The sequence below is a fragment of the Euprymna scolopes genome, chromosome 6 (assembly GCF_053919585.1).
Source record: "Euprymna scolopes isolate OS-2025 chromosome 6, ASM5391958v1, whole genome shotgun sequence".
NCBI lineage: Eukaryota > Metazoa > Mollusca > Cephalopoda > Sepiida > Sepiolidae > Euprymna > Euprymna scolopes.
The window spans coordinates 151,145,819-151,173,282 of NC_136487.1; the positions used below are offsets into that span (position 1 = coordinate 151,145,819).

The 27,464-nt window shown below is 34.5% G+C and overlaps 1 protein-coding gene across 1 annotated transcript in view; it reads right to left on the minus strand.

Moving 5' to 3' along the window:
* Positions 1–3,397: 3,397 nt before the first annotated feature.
* Positions 3,398–27,464, minus strand: part of LOC145278043 (lachesin-like) — a 62,020-nt gene continuing 37,953 nt past the window's right edge. Inside the window, exons 2-7 of the mRNA XM_080130265.1 lie at positions 26,183–26,289; positions 25,757–26,015; positions 18,660–18,817; positions 14,517–14,718; positions 13,445–13,672; positions 3,398–4,985 (exon numbers count right to left, since the gene is read on the minus strand). Of these exons, the coding sequence (XP_079986391.1) occupies positions 4,861–4,985; positions 13,445–13,672; positions 14,517–14,718; positions 18,660–18,817; positions 25,757–26,015; positions 26,183–26,289 (1,079 nt within the window). The 3' untranslated portion in view covers positions 3,398–4,860. The remainder of the gene's footprint in view (positions 4,986–13,444; positions 13,673–14,516; positions 14,719–18,659; positions 18,818–25,756; positions 26,016–26,182; positions 26,290–27,464) is intronic.

Sequence of the window (27,464 nt, forward strand, 5' to 3'; positions counted from 1 at the left end):
ACTTGTCCTAATTTCAATTTTCTCTTCTTTAGAGAGGGACTTAGCATAAGTCTTGGGTGGGGATTTTTTTGAAAGAGGGATGAGTGTCCAGTTGTCCTTCTTTTTGGGGGATTGTTTTTCTGAATTAAAAGTCTTTTCAAACTCCTCAGGTGTGATTTCATTTTTCTCTTCTGCTGGTGTCTGGGAATTGTCCTTAGGTTCTACATAACCTATTTTCCGTTCATTTGTAGGGATAACTTTTACGGCTGGCTTCCTTTTGGGGCATGTGTAAGTGAGATGGCCGACTTCCCCACATATCCAACATGCTGGTCTTCTGCCTGCGACCACGATTGGCAGCTTCTCTACTCCAGCCTCCAGGTAGTAAGGTATACGTAAAAATGCTTCTGCATTAAGCAGAATGTCAAAAGTCCATACTCCATTATAATGGTCTTCTTCTATACCGGTTATGTCCCCAAACTTAAGTAAGAAAGCGGCTAGGTATTCCCCGGGGACAGCACCAGGAACTTCAAAAATGGACACTGTAGTTCTTCGCCTTCCTAAGTATTCCATCCTCAGAACGTACTCGTTGGTAATAATTTCTTTTTTTGTCATAGCTACGCATTCGTCTTCCGTCTTAAACAGAGCTGCCCATGTGTTATATCCTTTACATTTTGTAATCCGCTCAGCTCTTAAACCTGCTGATGCAATTAATTTGGTGACAACATCTTTCGTTGACCTTATTAGTTTTTTTGTTTTGCGGTCTATTACAAATAGAGAAATAGTCCTTTTAGCAAACTCCTGTAACCGCGGTTGTTCCAACTTAATACCCGTTTCTGTTGTAAATTCAACACATTTCTTTGCGTCTTCGACAAATTTAACTACATCAATTTTTACTTTTGGTGGCTTTGTCCATCCACCTAATGCCTCATCTTCCTTCACCTCAACCGTCGGCACACAGCTGGCAGATGCCATGGCCGGCGTATAACAAGAGGAGAGAAAGATAACAGTCCAAAAAAAAAAAAAAAAAAAGAGTCCGGTAATTGAAAAAGTGGTGCCGGGGGAAGAAGAAGATAAGCAATAACAAATTTAACAAGGTGATAACAAAATATTAACAATATAACGCGCAGAATAACAATATACGAACCAACAAATTTTTAACCATGTAACTCGAACGATGAAGTCGTAGTCAGACAAAGACTAAAGTTACTTCTCATGAAAGAGGAGAACTATTTATGGCACAATGGGAGATTCCATTGTGCACACATGGGCCAGTCTATTCCTTGGATTGTGATTGGCTGAATCACCTGATTGGATATGCTTGTACATAAATACAAGCCCTCAGTCCAGCTCAATCTGATGTCTGTCTTGTGCATGAGCTGGACCCTTGGTAAGTGTTGCTGCTATTATTATTATTGTTGTTGTTGTTGTTGTGTGTTATTGACTAACACAGTTCTTTTGATTATTCTACATCTCCCCTCTTCCCCCACCCCCCACGAGTAGGCTGGGTTGTGCGAGAGGTGTATCTCTCTTTTAGGCCTAGTTTGTTGTGTGGTAGTAACCTAGAAAGAGCTCGGGGAATCCTTGATCGAAAGCGTGGGGATATATGTGTGGTTTGTTGTTGGGGTTTGGTTGCTGTGTATGTGCTATTACAGGGAGATAGTGGGAGATGCAAGAATGTAGTATCGCTTGAGGGAATTGTTGGTCCTAGTGCTGCACTTGGTATTGGGGTTGGTGCAGGCTTTTGCCAGTAGATCGGTCTGAAGCGTATCATTCGATATCCCTTTGATAAATTGGTCCTTGATGTAAATGTCGGACATGTCGTGATCGCAGTTGGGGCATGAAAAATTACAGTCTATGGCCGTGGACCTAAGATGAACAAGGTATTGTTGGATGGGTTCATCTTCATGCTGTGATATAGCTGCAAATGTCATCCGATGGACCATGGGATTTGATTTTTGAGTTACCAATGCTTCTGTCATCTCTAGCAGCTTGTCTGGGTTGGTGGTGAAGAACTTAGGGTACGTATTTATGATTGCGTTTTGAACGGATTCATCAGCGCAACTGTATAACTGGGTATTGGCCTGAGAAGTTGGCATGTCCGTTATTCTGGTGAATACTTCCCAGTCAATCCGAAATTTTCTGAATTGTTGAGGGGTCATTTCGAGATGAAGTTGGGGAGGCCTGGCAGCTGGTGCCTTAGCATAGGTGGTCTGGGTAGCGGGCTCCTTGGCTTGTCGAAGGATAGACAGAGCTTCTCCCATTGTTGTGATTCCCAATTCTCTTAGCATGGCTCAATCCATTACTTGAAGGTTTTCTTTCCTCAGTTTTTCCTTCACAAAAGTTGCAGCGTAGCTCTTGGCGGAATCGGCAGCAATGCCTACTTTGAGGAAATAGTCTTCCCAATCTTCTGTCTCGAATCCTGTTCGTAGCGCCATGTTGAATTGTGTAGTGGACTTTCGGTCAGCGTTCAAGTTGTGGATAACTTGACAAAGACTAAAATTACTTCTCGTGAAAGAGGAGAACTATTTATGACACAATGGGAGATTCCATTGTGCACACATGGGCCAGTCTATTCCTTGGATTGTGATTGGCTGAATCACCTGATTGGATATGCTTGTACATAAATACAAGCCCTCAGTCCAGCTCAATCTGATGTCTGTCTTGTGCATGAGCTGGACCCTTGGTAAGTGTTGCTGCTATTATTATTATTGTTGTTGTTGTTGTTGTGTGTTATTGACTAACACAGTTCTTTTGATTATTCTACACTTGTGAATTATCTCTTGCCGTCACTGTATTAGTTTGTTTTCAAGAACTTACACTAGTCCTAATATTGTAGGGATCATTAGTTGTTTATCATGCCAAACAGTTTTGAGGGATTTAAAAACAAAACAGCATTCTATATCATGGTACCCCAGCAGTATTGATCAAACATCACCTCCCTTAAAAAACAAAAAAAAAAACAAAACAAGAACTGAAACATTCCGAATATCAGATCAAGTTTTTGCTCCATATTAATTTTTTTGATGTTAGGTCTTCCTTACTTATGTTGTTCATCTTCACATCCAAAAATACATGTTATTAGAACAGTATGTTATTAGAACGGTATGTTATTAGAACGGTATGTTATTAGAATTACAGTTGGCGACAAAATGTCTGACTAATGTCCCTGGAAATCTCGGAATGGTATGTTATTAGAACGGGATGTTATTAAAACGGTATGTTATTAGAACGGGATGTTATTAGAACGGGATGTTATTAGAATGGTATGTTATTAGAATGGGGTGTTATTAAAAAGAAAACCAAAATATTTCATTTAAAATGGTGACATTAAATCCACAGATTTGCATGGACACAAAACTTACATCAATAATTGTGGAATGATGGCTAGTCTTAATAAACATAAAACTCTACATGAAACGAAAGTACATCATATTTTTTATTTTTATATATACATGTTGTGTGTCTAGCACACTATGAAATCCAAGGGAGGTAATTCATTCAAATTTGACAAAATAAAACAAAACAACTGACTTCTCAAAGTTAAATAATCATAAGTTTTGGTGCTTGTTCAGAATTCAACTTTATTAAAATAGCAAAAATAAAGAAATTTTTTTTATGATGTACATACTCATCACAGAACGAAAATGTCAGATTTCCAAAATCCCGTAAATGGATCAAGTATTTTTTTATTATTATTTAGATAAACAAATTTTTTTTTAATTTCATTTATTATTTAGATAATCGAATTTTATGAGGAAGCAAGACGGTTCCACCATGTTTAAGAAATCAAGATAGACAACTGACTGATAATTTTTTTGTTTGTTTTAATCAATTTGTAATGGCTGTGAAATATTGTAAAAAAAAAAAAAAAAAAAAAAAAAAAAAAAAATGTAAAATTTGATTTTCTTAGTAAAAACAAACAAACAAAAACCTACTTGATCAATTCATATAATTTTTGAAATATGACATTTTCGTTTCATAAACACATACACCATAAAAAATTTTCTGCATTTAAAAAAAATTTTTTTTTAATTAAGTTGAATTTTTGAAGTTTATAGATCAGAAAATTGTTAACTAAAATTTTTTTAGAAAATTTATAAAATCAATACAACGAATTCAAAAAATAATTTTATTCAATGAAATATTTTTCATTGAATAAAATAAATTCATATTTTTATATGTACATCTCTAAACGGTTAAAAAAATTATATAAAGAGATATTTTCTTTCCTCAGTCATGTACCACTGCCACAAAATATCTCTTCATCTGTTAATACAGAAAGATATTCTCAGAGCTGTCAAAAGCATATTGATGACTACCCAGAAGATTTCAACAGTAATTTCTCAGCTGAGCTTCAGCAGTTTCATTCAAATGTGCTCAATAAATTCAGTGAAACAAAAGTATGTAAAAACAAGAGTCAGGATTTTAATTCAGGAGAAAATTTTTCTAAGTAAGTGAATGTACACAAAAATACCCCCTCCCCCGCCCCCACTGGGAGTTTTGTTTTATTTCAATGGATACAATTTTATATAGTTTATTATGTAATATACAAACTGATGTGTAAGATTAATTTTGAGGATTTGGGCAAAAATTTGCAGTTAAAAAAAAAAAAATCAGGAGAAAACTTTTAAATGTAACTAAAAGTTGTTTTCTTTCTTACTGATAGTTTTGATTAATTTCGATGGATAATATCTTGTGTAGTTTATGGTGTTTATATTTCGAATGACACACATAGGGCACCAAAGTTTTAAGTGCTTAGGGACTCTAAAAGACGTGATCTGGCCCTGACTACATAGCACCCATACATCCATCTTTATTGGAATACTGCTTCCATAGAAAGTTAACTTCTGAAGACTATTCAACAGGAAAAGCTTATTTTGTTCAGTTCTGAGAAAAGCACGAAACAGAGACTCCTAAAGTCACAAGGATAATAAAGTAAGAGTGAATTCTTGCAGCTTTGCTGTTGTATGTTGAAGGGCAGTTGGGTCCTTGGCATTCAAAGGTTTCTGAAATAACAAAATGCAGAAAAAATATATAATTAAAAACAATGTAAAATAAAAATGAAAAACAAAGCTTTTAAAAAAAAATTAAAAAAAAAAAAGTTTCTGATGCCGGGTGATTCCAAACTAGCTTGCTGGACAACCACGGCGAGTCAGGTGTTGTTGACACTGGTTAAAAATTCCAGATGTCCCAAATTTCTGCATATATAAAAAAAAACAAAAAAAACGAATCTCAATAAAACTGACAGTTGGCGACAAAATATCTAACTAATGTCCCTGGAAATCTCGGCAGTTAGTCATGTCTTATGTCGAAAAAGAATTTTATACAAGCTTTGTTTTTCTTTGTTGGTTTAGTTTTGATAGCAAAGTTTAAGAATGTAGAAAAAAATGTTTTGTTTATCTTGATTTAGCCGATAACAGATTTTCTTTAAAAATAAAGAGAAAGAAAAAAAATTTCAAAGGAAGAGAGAGAAAGGGAGAAGGATTTCAGAAGAAAGAAAGAAAGATTCAGAAGAAGAGAAGAAAGAAAAGCCAAATGATCCCATATAGAGAAGATGAGAAAACGCAAATTCATAAAAAACCGTTTGTTTTAGTAAATAACAGAGACTTGGCTTGCTGACTACCAAACAGCACACATTGGCTTTGAGCCAACAAATAGAAACTAAAACAATTGCTATAATAATAAAAAATTAAAATAAAGTTGACTTGTATTTTAAAAAACCAAAAAACATGAGATTTATCATACTGTACACTTGTAGAATTTGCATGGCAGGTCTATTTCTTCCATATCTACACATAATCTCTTGAGTAATGTTAGGTTGTAGCTGATTTGCTGAAAACAGGCATATCAAACTTTTGTAATTTGATTGACCCCACTCTTCTTCACTGCAAACCATGATATTGCTAGTCAGTCTTTATTATAAATAATGTTATGGCACGTGTTCTTCAGAATTGTCTGATCTATTCCTTGCATCCTTTGTTCAAGCTTGTTTGACTCGATCTCCACCGATTTGCTGTTTTCACGCAGGTTCTTATTCCAGTAGCTTCTTTCCAAGAATTGCAAGGTTGTGGAACTCTTCTTGCTCACTAATTTTTACCAAGTAAGCTCTATGGCTTACTTATAGTTTCATTAAATACTTTGCAAGCAAAATCAGATTCCACATTTTGCTAATTCTTTCCTTCTGATGAGAAGGAAAGTATTTCTTTTAAAATTCTGTGGATTAAGGACAATCCACCTAATTTGTTTCCTTTTTGAAAATTAAATGTTTTTAACTTTTCTTAAAGTGTTTTTAACATGTTTTTTTCTTTGTTATATCTCTCTCTCTATATATATATATATATTTTGTTGTTGATTTTTTAAAACTATATTAAGGTTATCGTCTCCACCTTGGAGATCGAGTGTTTTCTTAGAAAGTCGCCCTCTTTTTATTTGGACGTATTTATTTAAATTTTTTTTTTTTTTAAACAGTAATCTATGTACACGCGTGTTTTAGGGTCCTACCCCTCTTCAGCGTAGCTTGACTATACGACTGACTGACTGACTGACATATATATATATATATACTCGGGTTTTTGTTATTCAAAAGTAATAAACTAATGAATTCAACGAGGTTGTTAGATAGTGCTCAATAAAAAAGAGCTAATAATACTTATTTATTGTTAAATAAACATATTTACATCCCGCTGCTACAAACAGCCATTTGTTTCAATCAAACAACAGATATCATCAGGCAGCGACTTGACTATTCAAATGTTCAATGAATAAGATTATTCACTGAACATTTGAATAGTCAAGTCGCTGCCTAATGATATCTGTTGTTTGATTGAAACAAATCGCTGTTTGTAGCAGCGGGATGTAAATATGTTTATTTAACAATAAATAAGTATATATATATATATATATATATATATATATATATATATAACTGATACATGAATAAAATATTAACAAAAAGTGCAAATATAACCGAATGCATGCGTTTTTATTACTTTTAATTTTTCTGATAGAACTTTCTTACACATGACATTATGACAAGAAAAAATACAGGTTTATTTCTGATAAACGTTTCGGTACTTGTACAGTTTAGTCAAGACATTAAAAAAAATGAAAATACCGGAAAAAGTTTAAATTGTACGTATCCATTATGGAATGAAGTTCTCCAAAAATAAATTTCACTTAATTTTATCAAGTAGTTTTTATTTTACAGCGAAAAAAAAAAACAATTTGCTATGATACCGAGCAAAAGGTTCGATTTTTAGGAAGAAAAGCTAGTTATTAAAGATGGGAGGGAGTGTCGGTGCGTTACATGGAGTTATCTCGCCGTGGCGTTTATAAACTCCAAACAAAAAAAAAAACAAAAAAAAAAAAAAACAAGATGTTTGCCTTTGCTATCATAAAATCGTGTTTTTCCGCTGTAAAAAAAAAAAAAAAAAAAAAAAAAAACTACTCTATCAAATTAAGTGAAAAAAATTTTTTTCGGAGATCTTCAGTTCAAAACAGATATGTACAATATAACCTTTTTTAAGCTGTAAAAGTACCAAAGTTTCCTTACGAATTTTCGCATTCATGTTCGGGGTTCTGTTTTATTAGAAAATTTTTCTGAAACATTTGCTTTAATTTGCTCTTTTAACACAGGTTCTTATTCCAGTAGCTTCTTTCCAAGAATTGCAAGGTTGTGGAACTCTTCCTACTCACTGTTTTTCTCCTACCTATAACTTTGGTCTTTTCAAGACTAATTCCAATAGGCATCTCCTATCTTTGCAAAAATCATCTTTTGTTCTACTTAGCATTTTATATCAAGTGGCTTCATGCCTTGTCTGGGTCATATAACTACTGCACATGCGCACTCATGGTCTTTCCTTAGTAGGAAGAGAAAAGTCAGTTTTTGAATAAGATAAGATTAAGAACATGCTCTTGTTCTTTGCCTCTTCCCCTAAAAAAATGGCAATACAAAATGGAACTTGCTGACTTCTTTCTCTTATGCAGTTCAAGCCAAATTTGCCAGGTAATTACTTAAATGGGCGACTAAAGAAAATGGTTATCTTCTATCTGGACATTCAACTCACACCAACAGGCCCCTCTATAGACTAAAATGATTAATTTTCAGTGTACAATTTGTCTCAAGATAGCATAGTTTGAGAGAGAGAATCCAAATACTTGCGATTGTAAAAAATAAAATAAAAATAAGTTCAGAATTATTGGTATTCTTTTATTGTTATCATTGTTATTATTGTTACCATTGTTATTATTGTTATCATCTTCGTTATTATTGTTATTATTGTTGGTGTCGTCATTGTTATTCTCATTATTATTTTATTATGTTTATATTCTTATATTTATAGGATTTTAAAGTTAAATTTTTATGGTATTTTATCTTCATTAAATTATACTGTGGTAATATATCATATTTAACAAAACAATCCTCTTCATGTTAATAATTGGTTTCTAAACTGGAATATTATTTCAGTTGAGTTTTTAAACTTTAGAAGTACAATTACAATTATAATACTCAAGACAATCCGGAAACAGGTTAAAAAGAAATTAAAATGTTAGAGCAAATAAAAATAATTAGCAGTTTTTCTTGTTTTCATAAAAAAAAACTTGAATGCTAACTTCAATTAATGAAATGAGGAAGTTATACATGCAAAAACGTTTAGTAGTAGTACTAGTGATAATAATGATAGATAGGATAGTTATTATAGTGTATGGTGAAATTATACAAGTAATATACCAAAAAAAGACCTTTGGGCACCTGTATAACAGGGCTACAAGTTATAGAAAAGGCTAAAAGTTATACAAAAAAGACTAAAAGATATAAAAGCTGTCATATAAAAGAGCTAAAAGTTATATAAAAGAGCTAGTCATAAAAAGGCTGTCATAAAAAGGGCTGTCATATAAAACGCTAAAAGTCATATAAAACGCTAAAAGTCATATAGGTTGTCAAAAACGGTTAAAAGTAAAAAAAAAAACAATGGCTAAATGGTTGCTATATAAAAAGACTAAAAGGCTGCTATATAAAAAGGCTAAAAGGCTGCTATATAAAAAGGCTAAAAGGCTGCTATATAAAAAGGCTAAAAGGCTGCTATATAAAAAGGCTAAAAGGCTGCTATATAAAAAGGCTAAAAGGCTGCTATATAAAAAGGCTAAAAGGCTGCTATATAAAAAGGCTAAAAGGCTGCTATATAAAAAGGCTAAAAGGCTGCTATATAAAAAGGCTAAAAGTCATAAAAAGGCTGTTGTATAAAAGACAATTCCTTCCAAGTCAAACTCTTACTTTACTAGTTACAAAATATAAGCAATAAAAAAAAAAAAAAAAAAGGAAAGGTATGTTTCTGAATTTTTTTAGATGAGGATTGATGATTTATATTATTTGGACTACTGTTCTCATCTTGAGTATTCACAAGGTTTTGGCCAATGTAATCTCCAAACTTCTTTAGGTGTATTTTGTTAAATATGCAAATCTTTTTGTCAAACTTGGAAATCTATACAGAATTTTGAACAGAACTATTTAATCCATGGAGGTAGCATGGTCTTGTTCAGTCAGCCATAAATGGATAGTAATAGCTGAAATGTTGTGTGAATAACAGTCAAGATGAGAACAGTAGTCTGAATAACCCAAATATAAAAAGAAAGGGTTTTGAATTAGTAAAAAGAAAAAATCTCACCTGAAATATTAGTAGTTGATCCAAAGAGAAGAAATATTGGTTAGTAATGATGAGGGTTGGCTTGCAGATTGTCCAGATCATGAAAACAAAATGGCTGACAGAAAGAAATTAAGGCACCCCTTTCCCCCACTCACACGAAAATGTCCGTAGTTTCCTTAAATGTTTTTTCTGAAAAGCATTCAAACTGACACATTTGTTATAAGACTGTATTTAAACCTATATATAAAAAAAAACGTTCTCACTTGAGCAACAGAAAATGCAAAGAGTATCTAAATCTCGTGCAATATGGACGTGAATTTAAATTTACGTTTTGAAGATGGTTTTCACCCAAGAGTCCAATTATGGTCTCGTGGACACCCATAAAAGATATACCATCACTGCTTTTATTTCCAAAAAAGAAAAGCAGTCTTCCCTGTCTGTGTTTCTGCTCTATGGAACAACTTTCCAAAAGAGGTTGCGATGATGCAGACCATATCTTGGTTGAAAGTGGTTGAACAAACATTTGCAAATGTAAATATCTTCAATTTTATTGCATGGCTTGCTGCAATTGTTTTTTTGCCAGTAAATTTGATTTCAATTTCTGTGAATTTTTGAGATGAGGATTAATTTTTCATATTATTTGGATTCTTCAGACTACTGGTTTTATCTTTGGTTATATTTTCATAATTTGGTTGAAATAACCTTTGATCTTCTTCAAGTGTAGCTCGTCAGATTCTGGAATCTTCCTGTTGAACTTGGGGAATCTGCACAGAATTTCAAATGGAGTCCTTTATTTAATCTACATAGGTAGCAGCATGCTCTCATTTCATCAATCACAACAGCATAGAAGTCTTTGTATCTATTCCAGGAGTCAATGAATATCACCCAGTCACCATCACTCAAGTCTGGTTCTTTGGTACGTCTATTGGGTCTCCTTGTAAGTGACTTGCTCAGCTGTCTCTTCGCAAGGTGATGTTCTCTTGCTGTAGCTTGAGGATCCATTGAAATAATGTCTGCTGTGTTTGTTCGTCCATATTTCAACGTTGTTTGTAGCAGATTTCCTATATCAATGACGCCATGTAAAGTGTCAGCAAGACGACGTATATTTGAAAGCACACTTGTTGCCGTGAATGTCTTGTTTAAGTAGCCCGCTCTCGCCTCTCATCAGTCACAACAGCATAGAAATCCTAAATAACTTGCAATTGTATTTTAAATATCACTCACACTAAGGATTGAACCTTCAACCTTGAGAAGAGTAACTTTACCACTGAATTTTATCAAGTACTTTATCCACTATGCCATGAATAAAATACTTAGTAAATAAGTAAAATAGTTTGAAGAATACAAATAGTAAGAAATTTGATTTTAATCAATTTTAGGACGATTTCAATTTTTTCTTGATTCTGATACAATAACCGATTCAGATTCTTTTAAAATTTGTAAATATTTACTTCTAGAGTTGCCTTTTTTTTTTTCCTTTTTTCTTATTCTTTTTTTTTTTTTTTTTTTTGATTACTGTAAAAATGTGACATTTTTTTCTAGTGCAATTTTTACCTAAATTCATTATTATCTATCGATTTTAATGTTCTGGATAGTTTAAAATCAATATCTATCATTTTATCATTAGTGCCAGAAAATGGAAAATAAAATTAAAAATAAAAAAAATTAAAAGAATCATTTAAGGAATCGGAAATTAGGCTAAAAGTTATTCAGATTGCAATACAGATGACTCAAAAGTTCTGATTTTATCGATCCACAACTCAGATTCATTGTTCCACTACCAGTCAAAATATAGCAAAGTGCAGCAAGCCATGTACAAAGACAAAATATATTCCATCTATATACAGTTTGGATGTTTGTCCAAGGCAATTTTGTCTGGTGCTACCAGATCAGGCTATCTGAAGATACCGGCTTCTTGACCAATTCCAGATGCAGATTCCCCCTCCACAAGTGAAAAATTTACTTTCACCATTACTAATGTTTGTGTAAAATTTCAAAGATATCTAAGGCGTAGTTATTAAAAAAGTGCAAATAAATGAATAGAAATAGATTACTAGGTTCAATCCCTTCTTTGTTGGGGATCAAAAATGTACTGAACGTTGATATTGTTTTATTTTTCCCTCCCCTTTGCAAAACTACATTCAAAAATAAAAAGTTTCCTCGACAAAACAATAAAACCAAACATTATGAATAAATATTTGAAGAACTTGAAATATAAAAAAAAAAAAAAAAAAACTCTTTTGCATTAAATAACCTGAAAAGCGTTGATGTGCCATAAAACACAAGAACCAAAAAATTTAAATTTAGGTATAGTAGACATCGTCACAACCTCCTCTGTTCAAGGGAGCAGAAACCAGTCTTTCTTTTATCGAGACAAAAGGTCACAATTGTTTTAGTTCCAAGATGTTGTAATTATATGTTTAAGACAACTTGCTAAAAAAAAGAATGAACAGGATTTTTATCTTTTTTAAGGGAGTCACCACTTATCAGACCCAAGGCCACTCGGGGCTTCGGGTTAATGAATGTCAGATGGTAGTATAGTAATTGTTAATGGTGTAAGTTCGATACAATTTGATTATTTAAAGGGGGATGGTTCAACAAGAACTTGTTTACATTAGACTTGAAGGTTACTATGCTGTAGATAGCTGGGAAGCAGTCTAATGGAACTGTGTTCCACAGGCAGATAGTTCTAGAAAAGAAGCTATGCTTGTGGAGAAATATTTACGATCTTATATGTCAAATAATTGTCAATCAATCTTCAATCATTCATTGGATTTTGAGGAAAAATTGTGAATTCTTTTAGGCATTTGTGAAATGGTGCAATTTTTGCTAATTTGGCAGCATTTTTCAATTTACGACCTGGTTTTCACTGTGATGCTATGGATGCCTCAGTCAAAGCTCCATAGTGTGTTAGGAAGTGACTTTTATTTAAGAAAAAAAAAAAAAAAAAAAAAAAGTAAAAAGTTGTTGGAAGTAAAAGAAAAAAAAAGCTATGACAATAGAATAGTTGGAAATGATTCACAAAGGTACAATTCAGAAAGGGGCAAGTCATTTTCTGCTTAGACAGTAGACCGCACATAGGATTTCTGATTTTGAGTTAATAAATTTAGAAACCAGATTTAAAAAAAAAAATTTTTTTTTTTTTTTTTTTTACAAGGAAGTTACTGCTTATCAAGGCCCGAAAGACACTCAAGGATAAGGGTTAATAATGCAAGGTGATCACAGAGATGTTAGTTTAGTGATCGTTTGTGGTGCAAGGAGGGGGTTGGCAGCATCTTTAAATGGACTGGCCCGAAATGGAGTGATTAAGGTAGCTAGAGGACATACAGGAATGGAGATAACTTGTTAGCGGGTCATTTGTGTAACCTTTGACTTTGTGCAGAGAAATATAACAATGATAGAACCAATACCATGCTTCTGGTAATTGGTTCATTTTATTTTATATATTTATTATTACATGGAGAGTAAGAAAAAAAATGGAACTTGGATTTAGTTTGGACAGCCTTATAATTTTTTCTTTAGTTCACACATTCTATGAATGATATTTCTGACAAAAGGGAATGAACTGCCATTTTCTGAATTGTTTTACATGGGTGATATGTGGAAATTTTTGCTTGGTGCATTTTAGATCAGAAAGCCAGTATCTTTAGACAGTGATCTGGTAGAACCGAGTAAATTAATACACGATAAAACAAAGGATCTAGGCAGACTTGAAACAATACATGCAGACAAAATAGTTTGGAATTGGAAATGGGTTAGCAGGACAATTGCTAACAAATGTAATAAAAAAGGCACAAACAAATCGGGATACAATAACTTACCAAATAATTTGATTGTCGTATATTCAGTGCCTTGGCTGTTACTTCCCTCGCAGTAATAATCTCCAAAATCATTTGCTTGAATATTCTTCACTTTCAAGTAGTACCACGTCTCGCCCAATTTTAAGGTGGAACTCTGTAATTTCTGGATGTCATATTTGTCATCGTCATGAATAAGTGTTCTTTCTTTACTTGTCTTTTTGTACCATCTCAGTACAGCATCAGGATAAGCTACAGAGAGAAAGAACAGAATTTAAATTTAATAACTCTACTTGTACGCGTCACATGGAGAAGAGAATTTTTTAGATGAGGATTGGTTATTTGTATTGTTTGGATTCTGTGGACTTCAGTGTCATTTTCACAATGTTTCAGTTGATGTAACCTCCAACCTTCTTCAGGTGTATCTTGTCAGAATTGGGAATATTTCTGTCAAACTTGGAAATTTGGATGGAATTTTGAACGGAACTCTTTATTTACTTCATGGGGGAAGCATGCTATCAATCCATGACTGGATAGATGTTCTAAGTAATTCGAAATTGTATTTTTTGGTCACTCACATTGAGAATTGAACCTTCAACCTTAGAGTGAAAAGTACTTTTACAATTGATTTTTCCAAATACTCTGACCACTTAGGACCTCTATCTAGTTATGGCTTAATGCTACCTGTCTCCCCCCCCCCTTCAGAAGTAAATAAAGGGTTCAGTTCAGAATTACTTCCAAAATTTCTGAGTTCAACAGAAACATTCTCAAGTCCAACAAGATACACCTGAGAAATGTCAGATACTACATTCACTGGAACATTGTGAAATTATGAAATTATGTGAAAGATGAAAATAGTAGTTCAAAGAATCCAAATAATATCTGAACTCCAACCTTCTTTAGGTGTACCTTGTCGAACTTTGAAATTTCATGCAGAAAAATTCCTAACAGATAAACAAGGGGAAAAAAATTGAGATAATGGACAAAAGAAAAAAGGGGAACAAAAGAAAAAAGGGGAAAACAAACACAAAAAAAAATAAAGGAGAAAAGAAAGTAAAAAATAGAAAAAGAAAAATGAAAAAAAAGTTTTACTTACCAGAAATCTTACATTCCAATTTTGCTGAATATTTCCCGTTAGCAGCCTGACCAACTGTGTTTTGGACAGATTGAACAACTGGTTTTGAAAACAAGAGCAACTGGGTATCATGCTGATCAGGTGGGCGAACAGTGTTATCAGCAACACATCTGTAGACCCCTTGGTCTGTACGACGAATGTTTTCAAGGACCAAGTTTTTTCCCTATGAATGGACAAAAAAAGGGACATTATTTTCCCATAAGATTGAGAGATCAAACAATATTGTGTCTACCTCTTGCCTGGGTAGGTTTAGCTAGCTTTAGTTTCATTTCTATGAATTATCAAATTTATGAGTAGTGCTTAGTCACATGTATAAACTGATTAGCAAGGCTACCTGGCATTGTCCAGAACAAAAATGTTACATTTTCTGGATCAAAAAGGAAATAAGGACCCCCAACTGATATAAGCTGATAAGAGAAAGAAAAGGATAGATTTCTATGTATTTATCAAACTTAATAAAATTATTTAAAGCAAGCATTTTAATTTTACATAAGTAAAAACTCACTGTTTCAATCCACAGTGCTCCATTTTGGGAAGAAGAAGCTCCCTAAAATGAGGTACACTAGAGCAAATTTTTTTTAAAGAAAACACGGATAGGAAAGATCAGTTTCCTAAATTTTCAAAAGTTTTGTAAATAATACTTGTTTTGTTTGTTCAGTTTTTTTCTTTATAAAAATGCCTACCAAAATATATATATTTTTTTATATATATCGTTTGTTTATGTTGAAATGGTTTTGATTTTTGGTGAGGGTACTTACAGTTAGGACAAACAACCAATCATATCTTTTCGCCAGATTGGTAAATTTTTGGATCTGAATATTGTTTGTTCTTCAGATATCACCTATACTAGTTTGGAAGATGGATCTTCACAAGGTGGTTTTATCATCTTTGTAGAGAGATGAACAGAATGGCTCCTACACGTTATAAAAACTTGACCTTGGTGAAGTAGTTGATGCTAGTATATTGCTAGCCGCCATGCTTCAGGAAATACCTAGATTGGCTGAAATTCTTTGTAAAACAGATCAATGCGTCTCTGGTAGAGACTTTAAATTCATCAAATTTTGTGAGTGACCGGCATTTCAGAGTTGATGTGGCCAGACTGAAGGAAATGATGGTGAAGAAGGAAATTCAAACTCAATGGATCAGGGGCCACGAAAAAGTTTGCGGATTGTCTGACAAAGATTGGAGCCTTTTTTTTTTTTAAATTCTGAGAGACTTGCATTGCTTTTGTTGTTTTATTTTTAGCAACTCTAGTTTTCACAAGAAGACACCAGCAATGTTAATCTAAGTTAAGACTTGAGTTATCTCCTCTTGTCTACAAATAAAAGAAAGTCTTTTTAGAGTGATCTCTCCTTTTTTACTTGTAGTTTCCTTTGACAAAATAACGGTTTAGCTGAGACTGTGCTCCGAGGAAAGAATAAATTAATAAGTAGGAGGAAGACAGTGAGCAGGAAGAGAGTTCCACAACGTTGCAATTCTTGGAAAAAAGCTACTTGAATAAAAAGGTGTAATACAATGAGTTATCAAAACAGCGAATTGATGGAGAATCACTAAACCAAGGAGTCAAACGAGCTGGAACAAACACAGCAAGAAATAAATAAGACAATTCTCAAGTTTATTTGTTTGGTGTTTAACAGCCCATCTACAACTCTAGGGGCCTTTTAAGGCTGTTTTTTTTTTTTTTTTTTTTTTAATATAGTTGTATTTCTTGGTATTGTGAAAATATGATGCAATTGATAGGAGGGGTTTTTGGATATGTGGTAAGTTTGGTACAATATTATATGGAGACTTTTTGGCCTCTCAATCCTAAGGAAGTTTTGTGAGCCTCTGTGTATAAGCTTTCCACTGGTGAGGTGGTGATGGCCTCTAGAGCTAATCTCAGGACTTTATGATGTATAAATCCATATTCTTTAAGGTAGGATTTATTGCATGCTGCACCATAAATGAAGGATCCATAGTTAAGTTTGGATCTGATTATAGAGTTAGAGTAGTGTTTTTCAATCTGTATGAGCTAGTACTCTTAGAAATTTTATTCTTTTGGTAAACTTTAAATTAACGATTTTTATAGGTTTTCGGGTTTGCTGAAAATGAATATCATATTCAAATTAGGGACAGACAAGTAGTTTTCTGAATATTAAGATATTTTTTCAAATGTATTACTTAATGAATTTCAGAGGGTGTTTTGTAACACGCATGTGCATTAGTACTTGTTCAGTTGAGAAAAAAACATGGCTGCCAGTGAAAATATAAGGGATTACATTGGATAATAAAGGTATTAATATCCAGAAAACTACTTGTGTACCCTAAATTTAGAGGTGATATTCGTTTTCATCACACTCGAAAATTTATAGAAGTTGTCAGTTTATTGGCAAATTTTGAGTTGTAGTTAAAGTAAAAAAAAATACCCCAACCCCAACAGGACAGTGAACAGAACCTACAGGAAATCAAAGGTCGATCATTTTATTAACTTCTGACTGATGAACATGCATGGGCATAGACAGAACATGGTTGATCTAGAGGAGTAACCTTCAATAAAAAAAAATCCTCTTATTTCCATGAGTATCAGTAATTTCTGAAAATAGCGTGGTCATGTGGATAATCATATTCTTAACTAATAATAATAAAACTCGTAATTAAAAGACGAGTCTCATTCTAACGTAACACAACTTTATTGATCACCTTCATTAGTATGCGAGTATTGAGAAAGGGTTAGTATCGGAGAGAGTTTATGTCTATGGACATAGACAAAGGATTGGAGACAGTCTTGGAGAAAGATGTACCCTATTAAAGCTCGTGTGCGGTGGTACCCATATTGGCTTGTTTGTCTACTCGAGCCCCGAGGAGTGGGTTGTCAAGTGATAACCAGGAAAAAAATAAAAGAGGGAAAATTGCCACGGGTTTAACTGTTTATACACTTAGTCACATGGTCAACTTATCTGAGAGATAGTTTTCGATTGGACAAACCAAAAAGGAAGTTGACTGCTACAACCAATCAGCAATGATGTTATAAACCTAAGATCATTCAAAATCTTATAACGTAAGTATTCGCTTCTGCTGCTACTATGGACAAGCACAATGCAGAGATGGTGTCTCGACAAAATACTAGTTCCATTGTTGTCATACTCGTTGTGGGGAAAATAGGAACAGCCTACCTTTCAAACGCCTTCATGTCTATCTTTCCTTCAGGTTGGGAGGAAAAGAGATCCAAGATGGCGTCCATGAGGTTTTAACAGACAGGGTCTCCGACGATCTTGCAAAATCATGCTACATGCATGCAAATGAGATGTGCCGGGCTCCATAAAACAGGTACTTGGAGAAGTCGGAGAAGATTATATTTTTTGGACACATTGCTTTATGTTCTAATGGTGTGGTATATTGCTTTGCGGCAGACATTTTGAAACATGCTAACACATTGAGGCGTGCAAAAGAGAGAAAGAAACGTATGACTTGGGATACACCTCCTACAGCACTCGTCCGAGTAGGGAATAGCCACCATCTTACACCTCATGCAGTACACAATAAAACAAGGGTTTTTTTCTGCAAGAAAAATTTTACTTCTTATAAAAGCTGATCTAAAACACTCATGCATTTTCTAATTGTTTTAAAAACATTCTGTTCTTTGATGTTCTAGAAGATGTCTTGCATTTTGTATGGAATAAGTTGATCTAACTATTTCAGGAATAATGGAATTTCACAGAGACAATAAATACAGTCACATCTGACACATCATGGATACAGATTTGTGGTAGTTAAACTATGATATATCTGCAACATTTTCAAAAATTAAAAAAACGTGTCATGGCAGTTATGGTCCCAGAATCATGAAGTGTACTTCTGTAACACTTTTTGTTAATTATACCACTGTGTCTTCATTATTACCAACCTGCCAGGCTACAATACTGGCAGCGAGGGATTCAAGACTTACAACACCACAATCTCCACTATGTTCCAGCAGTTTAAAAAAAAGAAAAAGTTATATTTTTTGTTTAAGGCAAGAGACTACAGAGCTAACCTTGAAAACTGGCCAGGAGGTAAGTTGAAGGTAGAGGGGAAGGTCTTACATAACTTACATTTTTGATAAAAAGAAGTTTATAACAAACTTACACGATGACTGAATTTCATGTTTGGCAGCACTTCACCATTTGCGCGTACCCAAGTAATATTCGGATAAGGAATGCCTGTTGCATCACATTGGAGCATCACCGTCTCTCCAACTTTAGCTTCCATTCTGGTGGTTGTTGATCTCAAAATCTTTGGAGGGACTAAAAATAAATAAACAACTTTATAAACATAGAAATAAACAAGAAAAAAAATGTGACCCATTGAGTCACTCGTTAAGCTCTGAATAAATTCCTCAGAATTAAAAAATAGTGATTTTATTAAGACAGTTGAATTTGAAAAAATAAAAACAAAAATCCAAAATTAGCGTTTTTTCTTTTTTTTGCTCACTATTTCTCATTTCCTCTTCAACTACAAGTTAAATAGTATTACTGCTTGTATTAATATTTGTCTCTATTTTTCATAGAAATCGACCCAGACAAGGTATGAAGCCACTTGATACAAGGAGCTAACAAAAGTGAAAAGTCATTACCGTGAAAACTGGACACACCTATTGACCTTACTCTTGAAAAGGAGAAACAGGAGGAAAATAGTCAGTAGGAAGAGAGTTTCACAAGCCTGCAGTTATTGGAAAGGAGCTACCAGAGTAGGAAGCTGTATTGCAATGTGGTATTAAAACAATGAACTGATGGAGACCACTAGGCCAACGAGTGAACGAAAAAAGGAAGCAGTGAATAGAAAAAGGGGGGTACTTCTACAGTAATTGAACCAAAGTTTTGTTTGTTTATAACCTAAGATTTTGTTTTTGTAGGGAAACACGTAACTTACTTCACTATCACGTGCATATCATTTAAGGGGTTGGTCGTGAAATGAAAGAGAAAGAAAAGAAAAACTAACATGTCGAGAAAGTTTGTTTTATGGTGAATAATCACATGACTGAATGTTTATGCAAATGAGACTGGTCTATAAAAGCGGACGTGAAGCGAGCATGAGGCAAGTTGAAAGAAGATGCGTTACTTATGTAGAGGTGTGGAAGTTAGCTGGAAAGATTATTGCATTTGAAAGTCGAAAGTTGACAACAATGTCGAATTTAACTGAGAAATTGGTGATTTGAAGTGCAGAATAAATAGCACTCGAGTTATTTAATTATAGTTTTATTCAGCAAAAGCGTTTTTTTTTCACCTCAAATTAAAATGGAGGAGGGATGACTTTAGTGAATGTAATCCAGTGTCAATTTTAGATATAGATTCCTTGGACATGGATCTTACTTAATAACTTTATTTTAGCCCTAAACAATAAAATTTAAGGGGTCATAATAGGGGTCAAAGTTAAAAAAATTGATCGTTTTTTTTTTTGGTATTGTTCAGCATACACCTCAAAACACCCGGGCAACGCCGGGCACCCATGCTAGTATTGAATAAAGTTCAGTTTCAGTATTAATCGAACTGTGTTCCGTTTTCTTTTTAAAAATGTTTTATTGCTCTTTTTCAAATGGCCTTCATATAGTACTGATAGTCTGACAGTGACAAATCTTACCAACATTGCCTGCTGGCATTTTTCAGTTAACAGGCCGTCTTCTTACTCTCGGTGGCCGTGGTAATGTTCCCAAACATGCATCGAAATCAACAAAAGAAGTTTAATGAAGAAATTCCCCAAAAGATGTCAATTTCTTTTCCTGCTGTGAAACGCATTTGTGCGGCAGTACGCATTATGTGTAAATATAGGAAGATGCAATTAGAGCGTATATTAGAGGATGCAATGGGAGGACAAAAGAGCAGTAAAAATAAAATAATACGGTGTTATGAGCATAGTCAAAACAGAACATACAGGTGATCACTATTCAATCCAGAGCAACGTGGGGTCATTTGTATTTTGTGTATTTATGTATATACGCATACATACAGATGGTGTGGGTGTGTTCATGTGTATTATTGTGTATAACAACCGACATGGAAACCCTAAAAAAACATCTGCTCATCTCATCTCAGTTCTTGACGAGCCGAGACACAGACCTAAGTTTGGTGGTTTTGTTTTATGGCATATCAACTCTTTTCAGGTTATTTAATTCCGAATCTAATTATTTTGGAAATAGTATTTATGTTACATCCAGTTATTTTTATTCTTCAATCTCTTTGTATCTCCAATCCCTAGTTTGTAGCGTTTGGTTTGATTATTTTACATGGATTTTATCATTTTTGTTCCCTGAACATGAAATGGGAGAGGGAAAAGGGGTTACAGTATTAATATTTGGTACATTTTAAGTTATGAAACCAGTCAGGAAGTGAGGGAGATAGAAAGAGAAAGGGGAAATGGGAAGAAGGAAAAGGTAGGTTGTTGGTTTTGTTTTTTGCAGAACATAATTAAGTTTTGCAAAAGGAAGTAGAAAAACAAAAAGCATTAATTTTAGGTGCATTTCGTCTCAGGAAACAAATACCTTCAGACAGCCTGATCTGATATCACCAGTCAGGCTTAATGATATGCTACTTGACCGCAGAATACTGTGCAGCAGCATGGACTCGTAATGCTCATGCTGCAGAGGTTGACGTCAAGCTCAACAAGGCATGCAGGACAATAACGAGCAATCTGAAATTAACCAAATTGCCATCTGTCTTTAGCATGGTTCATACAGATTTTCAATGTCCATTTTCAATGACTTTTCAAGGCCTTCTCCAGAGAAAATTCAAGTTTTCAAAACAAAATTTGATATATAAACAATGATATAATGAACCAAAAAGTTAATTGACAACAGAAAAGGTAATTTTCATTTACATACAAAACAATATGCCCATTGACAATTATATTTACATTCTATTTGGCCATCCAAGCACGAGTAAATGTTATTTCCCCCATTGTAGATTGGTCTACACTATGTTTGTTTTACTTTTACATTTTGAATTTTCAGTATTATGGATACAAGAGTTATGTCCTTTTATCATGAAACTACCTGATGTTATTATATGGAAAACATCAGATAATTTTGTGATAAAGGGACGTAACTCTTGTCCACCATAATATGATGTAATTTTATAACAATATCTTTGGATTTTATTTTCAATATTAAAACTTGAAAAATAATTTAATAGTATTTATTTCAATTTTATTTTTAATACTAGCCTGGGTGCCTGGCGTTGCTCGGGTGTTTGGAGGTGTGTGTTGAGCTAAAAAAAGTGACAGTAGGCAGGCAGGCAGGCTCGAACCCGTACCATAAAGCAGAAAAAGAACATGAAAAGAAAACGTGACATCTTTGCCGTTGTGTCCATTGCCAAACTGGAAGTGGCGAAGGTTTAAATTAAGGCTAGTCAACTGAAAAGAGGGGATGACTTTCGAAAATATCGGCGAAAAAAGCAATCTATTCCTGTAGAAAAGTGCCCAGCTGAGGGTGAAGGAATTAATGTTTTTGACCAATTTTTCGATATTTCTTGTCCAAAGGGTCGCGCTTCAAAAGGATGTCAATCTCGTGAAAATCTGTCACCTCTGTCGAAAGTTTTCGGCAGACATACTAACATACATTTAAACAGGCAGGTGAGATTTATATTATAGACTAGCGGGGGGGTACCCGGCGATGCCCGAGTCTTTTGAGGTGTGTGTGGTTTTGGGTAAATCAAAACTCCGGGGATGGGGGGTGGGGTAAAATAAAAAAACCCGAACCCTTGAGGAAAAGTTGGAAATTAAAGTGTAAAAAAAAAAAAAAAAACGTGCGACGTTAACCACTGCGCCACCGCGACATACAATGGAAACACATTTGAATTTATTTTTTTAAGTATTAAAAACAGGTGGCCACAATAAAAGTTAACTCTGTTGCTTCTATTTGACCTAATTAATGAGGTCAAATAGAAGTCACACAGTTAACTTTTGCTGTGAGGCAGCGTTTGGGTTTGTTTATCCAACTTTGAATGTTTTGTTTCCCCCAACAGATGTTGGGGATGGGGGAACCCAGCTCCCCATTGTCCAGATTGAATAGCAATTGTCTGATATAAGACGAGTTTGTCCCCACATTGATCAAAGCTGATTGTTTCTGGATGTTTCCCGCCGCGATGCCGACAACATATGGTTTGAATTTAAGTTTCACTTTATTTATACTAAAAAGCAGGACAAACAGGCGAAATCGACGTAAATAAATGTAGAGGCGACCAGCGTTCCCAAATTGTAGATATTATTATATAGGGGGTATATAAAAAGTTCTAAGCGATAGTAACCCCCGTGTGCGAAAGAAGCCTTTGCGAGACATACACGAAATGGTCACACACATTTTGCCTTTTATATATATATAGACTAGCGGGGGTACCCGGCATTGCCCGGGTGTTTGGAGGTGTGTGTGTGGTTTTGGGTAAATCAAAACTCTGGGCGGGTGGGGGGGGGTTAAAATAAAAAAGTTTTGGTAGGTGAGTATGAGGATCGAACTCGAACTCTTGAGGCAAAGTTGGAAATTAAAGTGTGAAAAAAAAAAAATTGTGCGACGTTAACCAGTGGGCCACCGCGACATACTAATGGAGTCACGTTTGAATTTGAGTAATAAAAACAGAATTGACACGTGGCCACCGTAAAAGTTAATTCTACTAATGAGGTCATAGAAGTAGTGGACTAAACTTTTTTCTGCTTCTATTTGACCTCATCAAAAATGAGGTCAAATAGAAGGAGCGGACTTTACTTTTGCTGCGGGGCAACTTTTGGGTTTATTTACCGAACTTTGACTGGTTTTTTTCACCAAGATGTTGGGGAGGGGTAAATCAGCTCCCCATTTTCCAGATTGAATAGCAATTGTCTGATATATGGAGTTGGCGCCACATTGATCAATCTGGACGTTTCCCGGTGCAATTGCCGGGAACGCTGCCTTAGCTTTGAATTAGTTTCGCTTTTTATACGTAAAAGCCCAATCAACACGTGAGAAGGCAAAATAGCAATAATTTTGTAAAAATCGACGTAAATAAATCTATACACTACACACATTCCCAAATCCTAGATATTATTATATAGGGGCTGTTCTAAGCGATCGTAACGACCCCGGGAGTGTGTGTGAAAGAAGCCTTTGTGAGATATACACAAAATGGTCACACACATTTTGCCTTTTATATATATAGACTAGCGGGGGTACCCGGTGTTACCCGGGTGTTTGGAGGTGTGTGTGCTGTTAAATAAAAAAGAAACCGGGGGGGGGGGGTAAAAGTCGGTAGGATCGAACCCGAAGCCCTGAGGCGAAGTTGGAAAATAAAATGTGAAAAAAACATGAACCGTTCAGCCAGCCAGAATGAGTTACTGAAAGATGTTTGAATTTATTTAAGTAAGAACCAAATTGACAGGTGCCTGCACGGAAGTCGTAGAGCGTTACGACGATGTAAGCAATAGCCATTCAGCAAATGAGGTCAATGACCAGGTTTGTTTGTTATAAGCGAAGTAAAAAAAGAAAACAAAAACAAACTTAAAAATTTAAGCAGGAGGGGGTAATCAAACCATCAAAAAAAAAAACAAAAAAAAAACACAAAAATACTAACGTAAGGCAAACGAACAATATTAAATGTAAAAATCGAAAAAAACAAAAAGAAAAACAGAAAAACGAACATGAAAAACGTGAAAAATGGCTTAAATAAGCCTGTTTCAATATTAAAATTTAAAAAAAAAAAAAAAAAAATCGGTAGATACCCGGGTGTTTTTGGGTGTGTGGTCGGGGGTGGATAAGCGAAGTAAAAAAACCAAAAAAAAACCAGAAAAACGAACATTACGTGAAAAATGGCTTAAATAACACTGGTTCAATATTTAAATTTAAAAAATCAAAAAAAGAAGACATCTCACACCATGATTCAAACCCAAAACGTTTAGATGATGAATCAACGCGCTAACCAACTGAGCTAACGTGACATACATGAAATTTAGTCAGTTCTTCAACTATTTAAGGTAAATCAGGTCATGACGCCATCTGACACATGCATAGAACCGGTCGTCGTCACGAGGGGACGGTTTTTGTTGACCACCCCCCTTCGAAAATTGTCGATATCGGGGTGAATAAATGAACGTTTTTGGCCAATTTTCTGATATTTTTCGGGCGAAGGATGGGGTTTCAATATGATACAGAGTTTGTGATTTTTCGTCGTGTCCGTCGAAAGTTTTTAGTGGACACACACACACACACACATACATACATACATACATACATTTTTGCTTTTATATATATAGATTGAAACACAAATTTTTACTGAACATTAAGAATACAATTTTCAAGATATTTTCCATATTTTCAAGGATTTTTCAAGGTAATAATAGAAATAAGGTATTTTCAAGGCGAACGTCAAAATTCAAGGACTTTTCAAGTTTTTATGAACCCTGGTTAATCACTCTTTTCTCTCCCCCTTTCCTCTGACTGTACGGTTCTCGCCAGATCACCAAAGTTAAGCAACATTGAGCCTGGCCAGTACCAGATGGGTGACCATTTGGGAAAGCTAGGTGCTGTATGTACCTTCTGGGAAGGTCGGCACGAGGCTAGCACCTTCACCCTGAAAAAAGAACTCCTCATTACAAAAGCATTTAAAGTTGTGGATGGCCTATGCCCCTTCAGGGGCTCAAGGCCATGGATGGTGGATGGATTTCCTGACTGGCTAATTTCTACATGTCTCTCAAACTATCTTGTTATGTAATGAACTCCACGTGACCAAAGACACAAATTGGATGATCTACCTTTGTCACGTATATTTATGTACCTATTTACTATGCCTCCCCACGGGACAGAGTTAGACACCAGGGTCGTTTTTTAACGTGGAGAAAAGGTACAAAAATAAAAATTGTCTCAGTCGTGAAGGATTTCTCCTCCACCGAAAGAGAACAAAAAATGGAAGTGCAGCATCTGAAGACAGATACTACACTTTGATCTTGACCAAAAGACCAAGTTGTGTTAGTCATGAAAACTAACATTTACTTTCATTTCTAACAAATATTTTTATCCTAAAAAAATAACTTTCGCCTTGATACATTCTTTCTAACATTCTATTTTACAACATCAATTGTCCGTTTCTATTTTTACAAACATCAACAACAATCATAATAATAATAATCATTCAGCCCAGACCAACTACGTAACAAATGTAAGGGATGTCTGAGTGGATAAAAAATAAAGGACATGCTTAATAAGGTCAAACAATTAAGGCCATACATACCTTGAACAGTGAGATCACCAAGCTTAGTGGGCCAGTCAATAAGCTTTTTACCCTGGATCTCAATAGTGCAGGAATAGTTACCGGCATCATCCTCCCGCAGACTTCGGATTATCAGCATGTACGTTAAACGATCACCATTCGAAGAGGAACGTTCTTCGATTTCAAATTTGGGTTTGCCATCAATCAAGTTGTTTATACTCAGAACTATTTGTGTATCTTGACTGATTGGCTGCCCCTTTGTTTTATGCGTCCACGTCACCTGGAGAAAAAAAAAAAAAAAAAAATTATGTACTTTAAAATTCTGTTAAAACCTGTTCATTCTTGTTCAAAATTCTTCTTTGTTAAAAACGTGATTAATGAGAATTCGTAGGCACTACAACAAATCTAGAAGTCACCTAAGAAGGAAAAAAAAAATGGATTTCTTACCACATTCTTATCTTTCCTAACCACTGTGCAGTTAAGATAAGCTGTCTCGCCAATTTTTTTGACCTCTGGGTGAATGGCGTCAGCAATTTGTGGTCCTTGACAATAAACTGAAAGATACAAAAAATTTCCAAATTATATATATATATATATATATATATATATATATATATATATATATATATATATGACTTTTTATGTTTGTCTGAGAAATGATCTACCAAACTTCTGTCAATTTTTGGTCTAGAGACTTGAAACTTGATATATAGGAAAATCAGAAATGTGGAACAAATTTGATTTGATTTTTTTAGCCAGTAAAATTAGTAATAGAATAGTAAATATGAAAACTGTATAAATTAAAATATCATATTTTTGCATATTTTACAACTGGGCAATGCCAGGCAGCCTGCTAGTTAGTACTAAAATGGGTGACCAATTAGGAATACCAGGTGCTGTGTGTGCACTCCACTTAGCATTGTTTCAAGTTGTTCCGGATTTCTCCTTGCGACTGGAATCAGGCAGTGCTCACTCAGGAGAGGTGTAGTTGGATATTGCGCAACCCTTGCTTCAGAAATACACATGCAGGCAACTTTACAGAGGGGTAATCATAGTCCGGCAAGACTGAAGGTGGCTATGAACGGCTTCATGTTTCATATACATCTATTCATCTGATATATCTATAATGTTCTCTGGCCATTGGTTCTACGGGACCGTTCAAGTCACAATGCACCATTAATAGGATTTTTGTGGCCTTTTTGTCTTGTATCTTGCTTTGATAGTTTGTCACTTTCCCTAGCATACAGATGTCGCAGTTGAAGTTTTTTGATGTTTGTATTTTCATTCCATCAACTACAGTCGGCAACTTTTTAATATCAGGAATATTGCAGTGTCCAAGAATTTTATGCCATGTCTGTAGATCATGGTAGGCGGTTTTCGATGGGACTACGCTATTTAAATAATATAGTCTTCCATTTTCTTTAATGTCGAATACAGTTCCATTCGGGTATACCAGTTTTGATTTATTGGAGCTAAAGTTTATATTTGCACCTTGTTTTGTGGCAGCTTGTACAGAAAATATATTTTGTTTAAATTTTAGGATTAGAAGAGCGTTTTCTAGAATACAGAAACAGAATTCACCTTTATTCTTCTTTAGCAAGATTTTTACATTGCCTCTTTTCAAAACGATATTTACTCGACTCCCGTCAGCTAGTTCTACAAAATGATTTTGTGGCTTAAAGTTGGGATCAAAATTGATAAAATCAGATTCCTTTGTAATCACATGTGC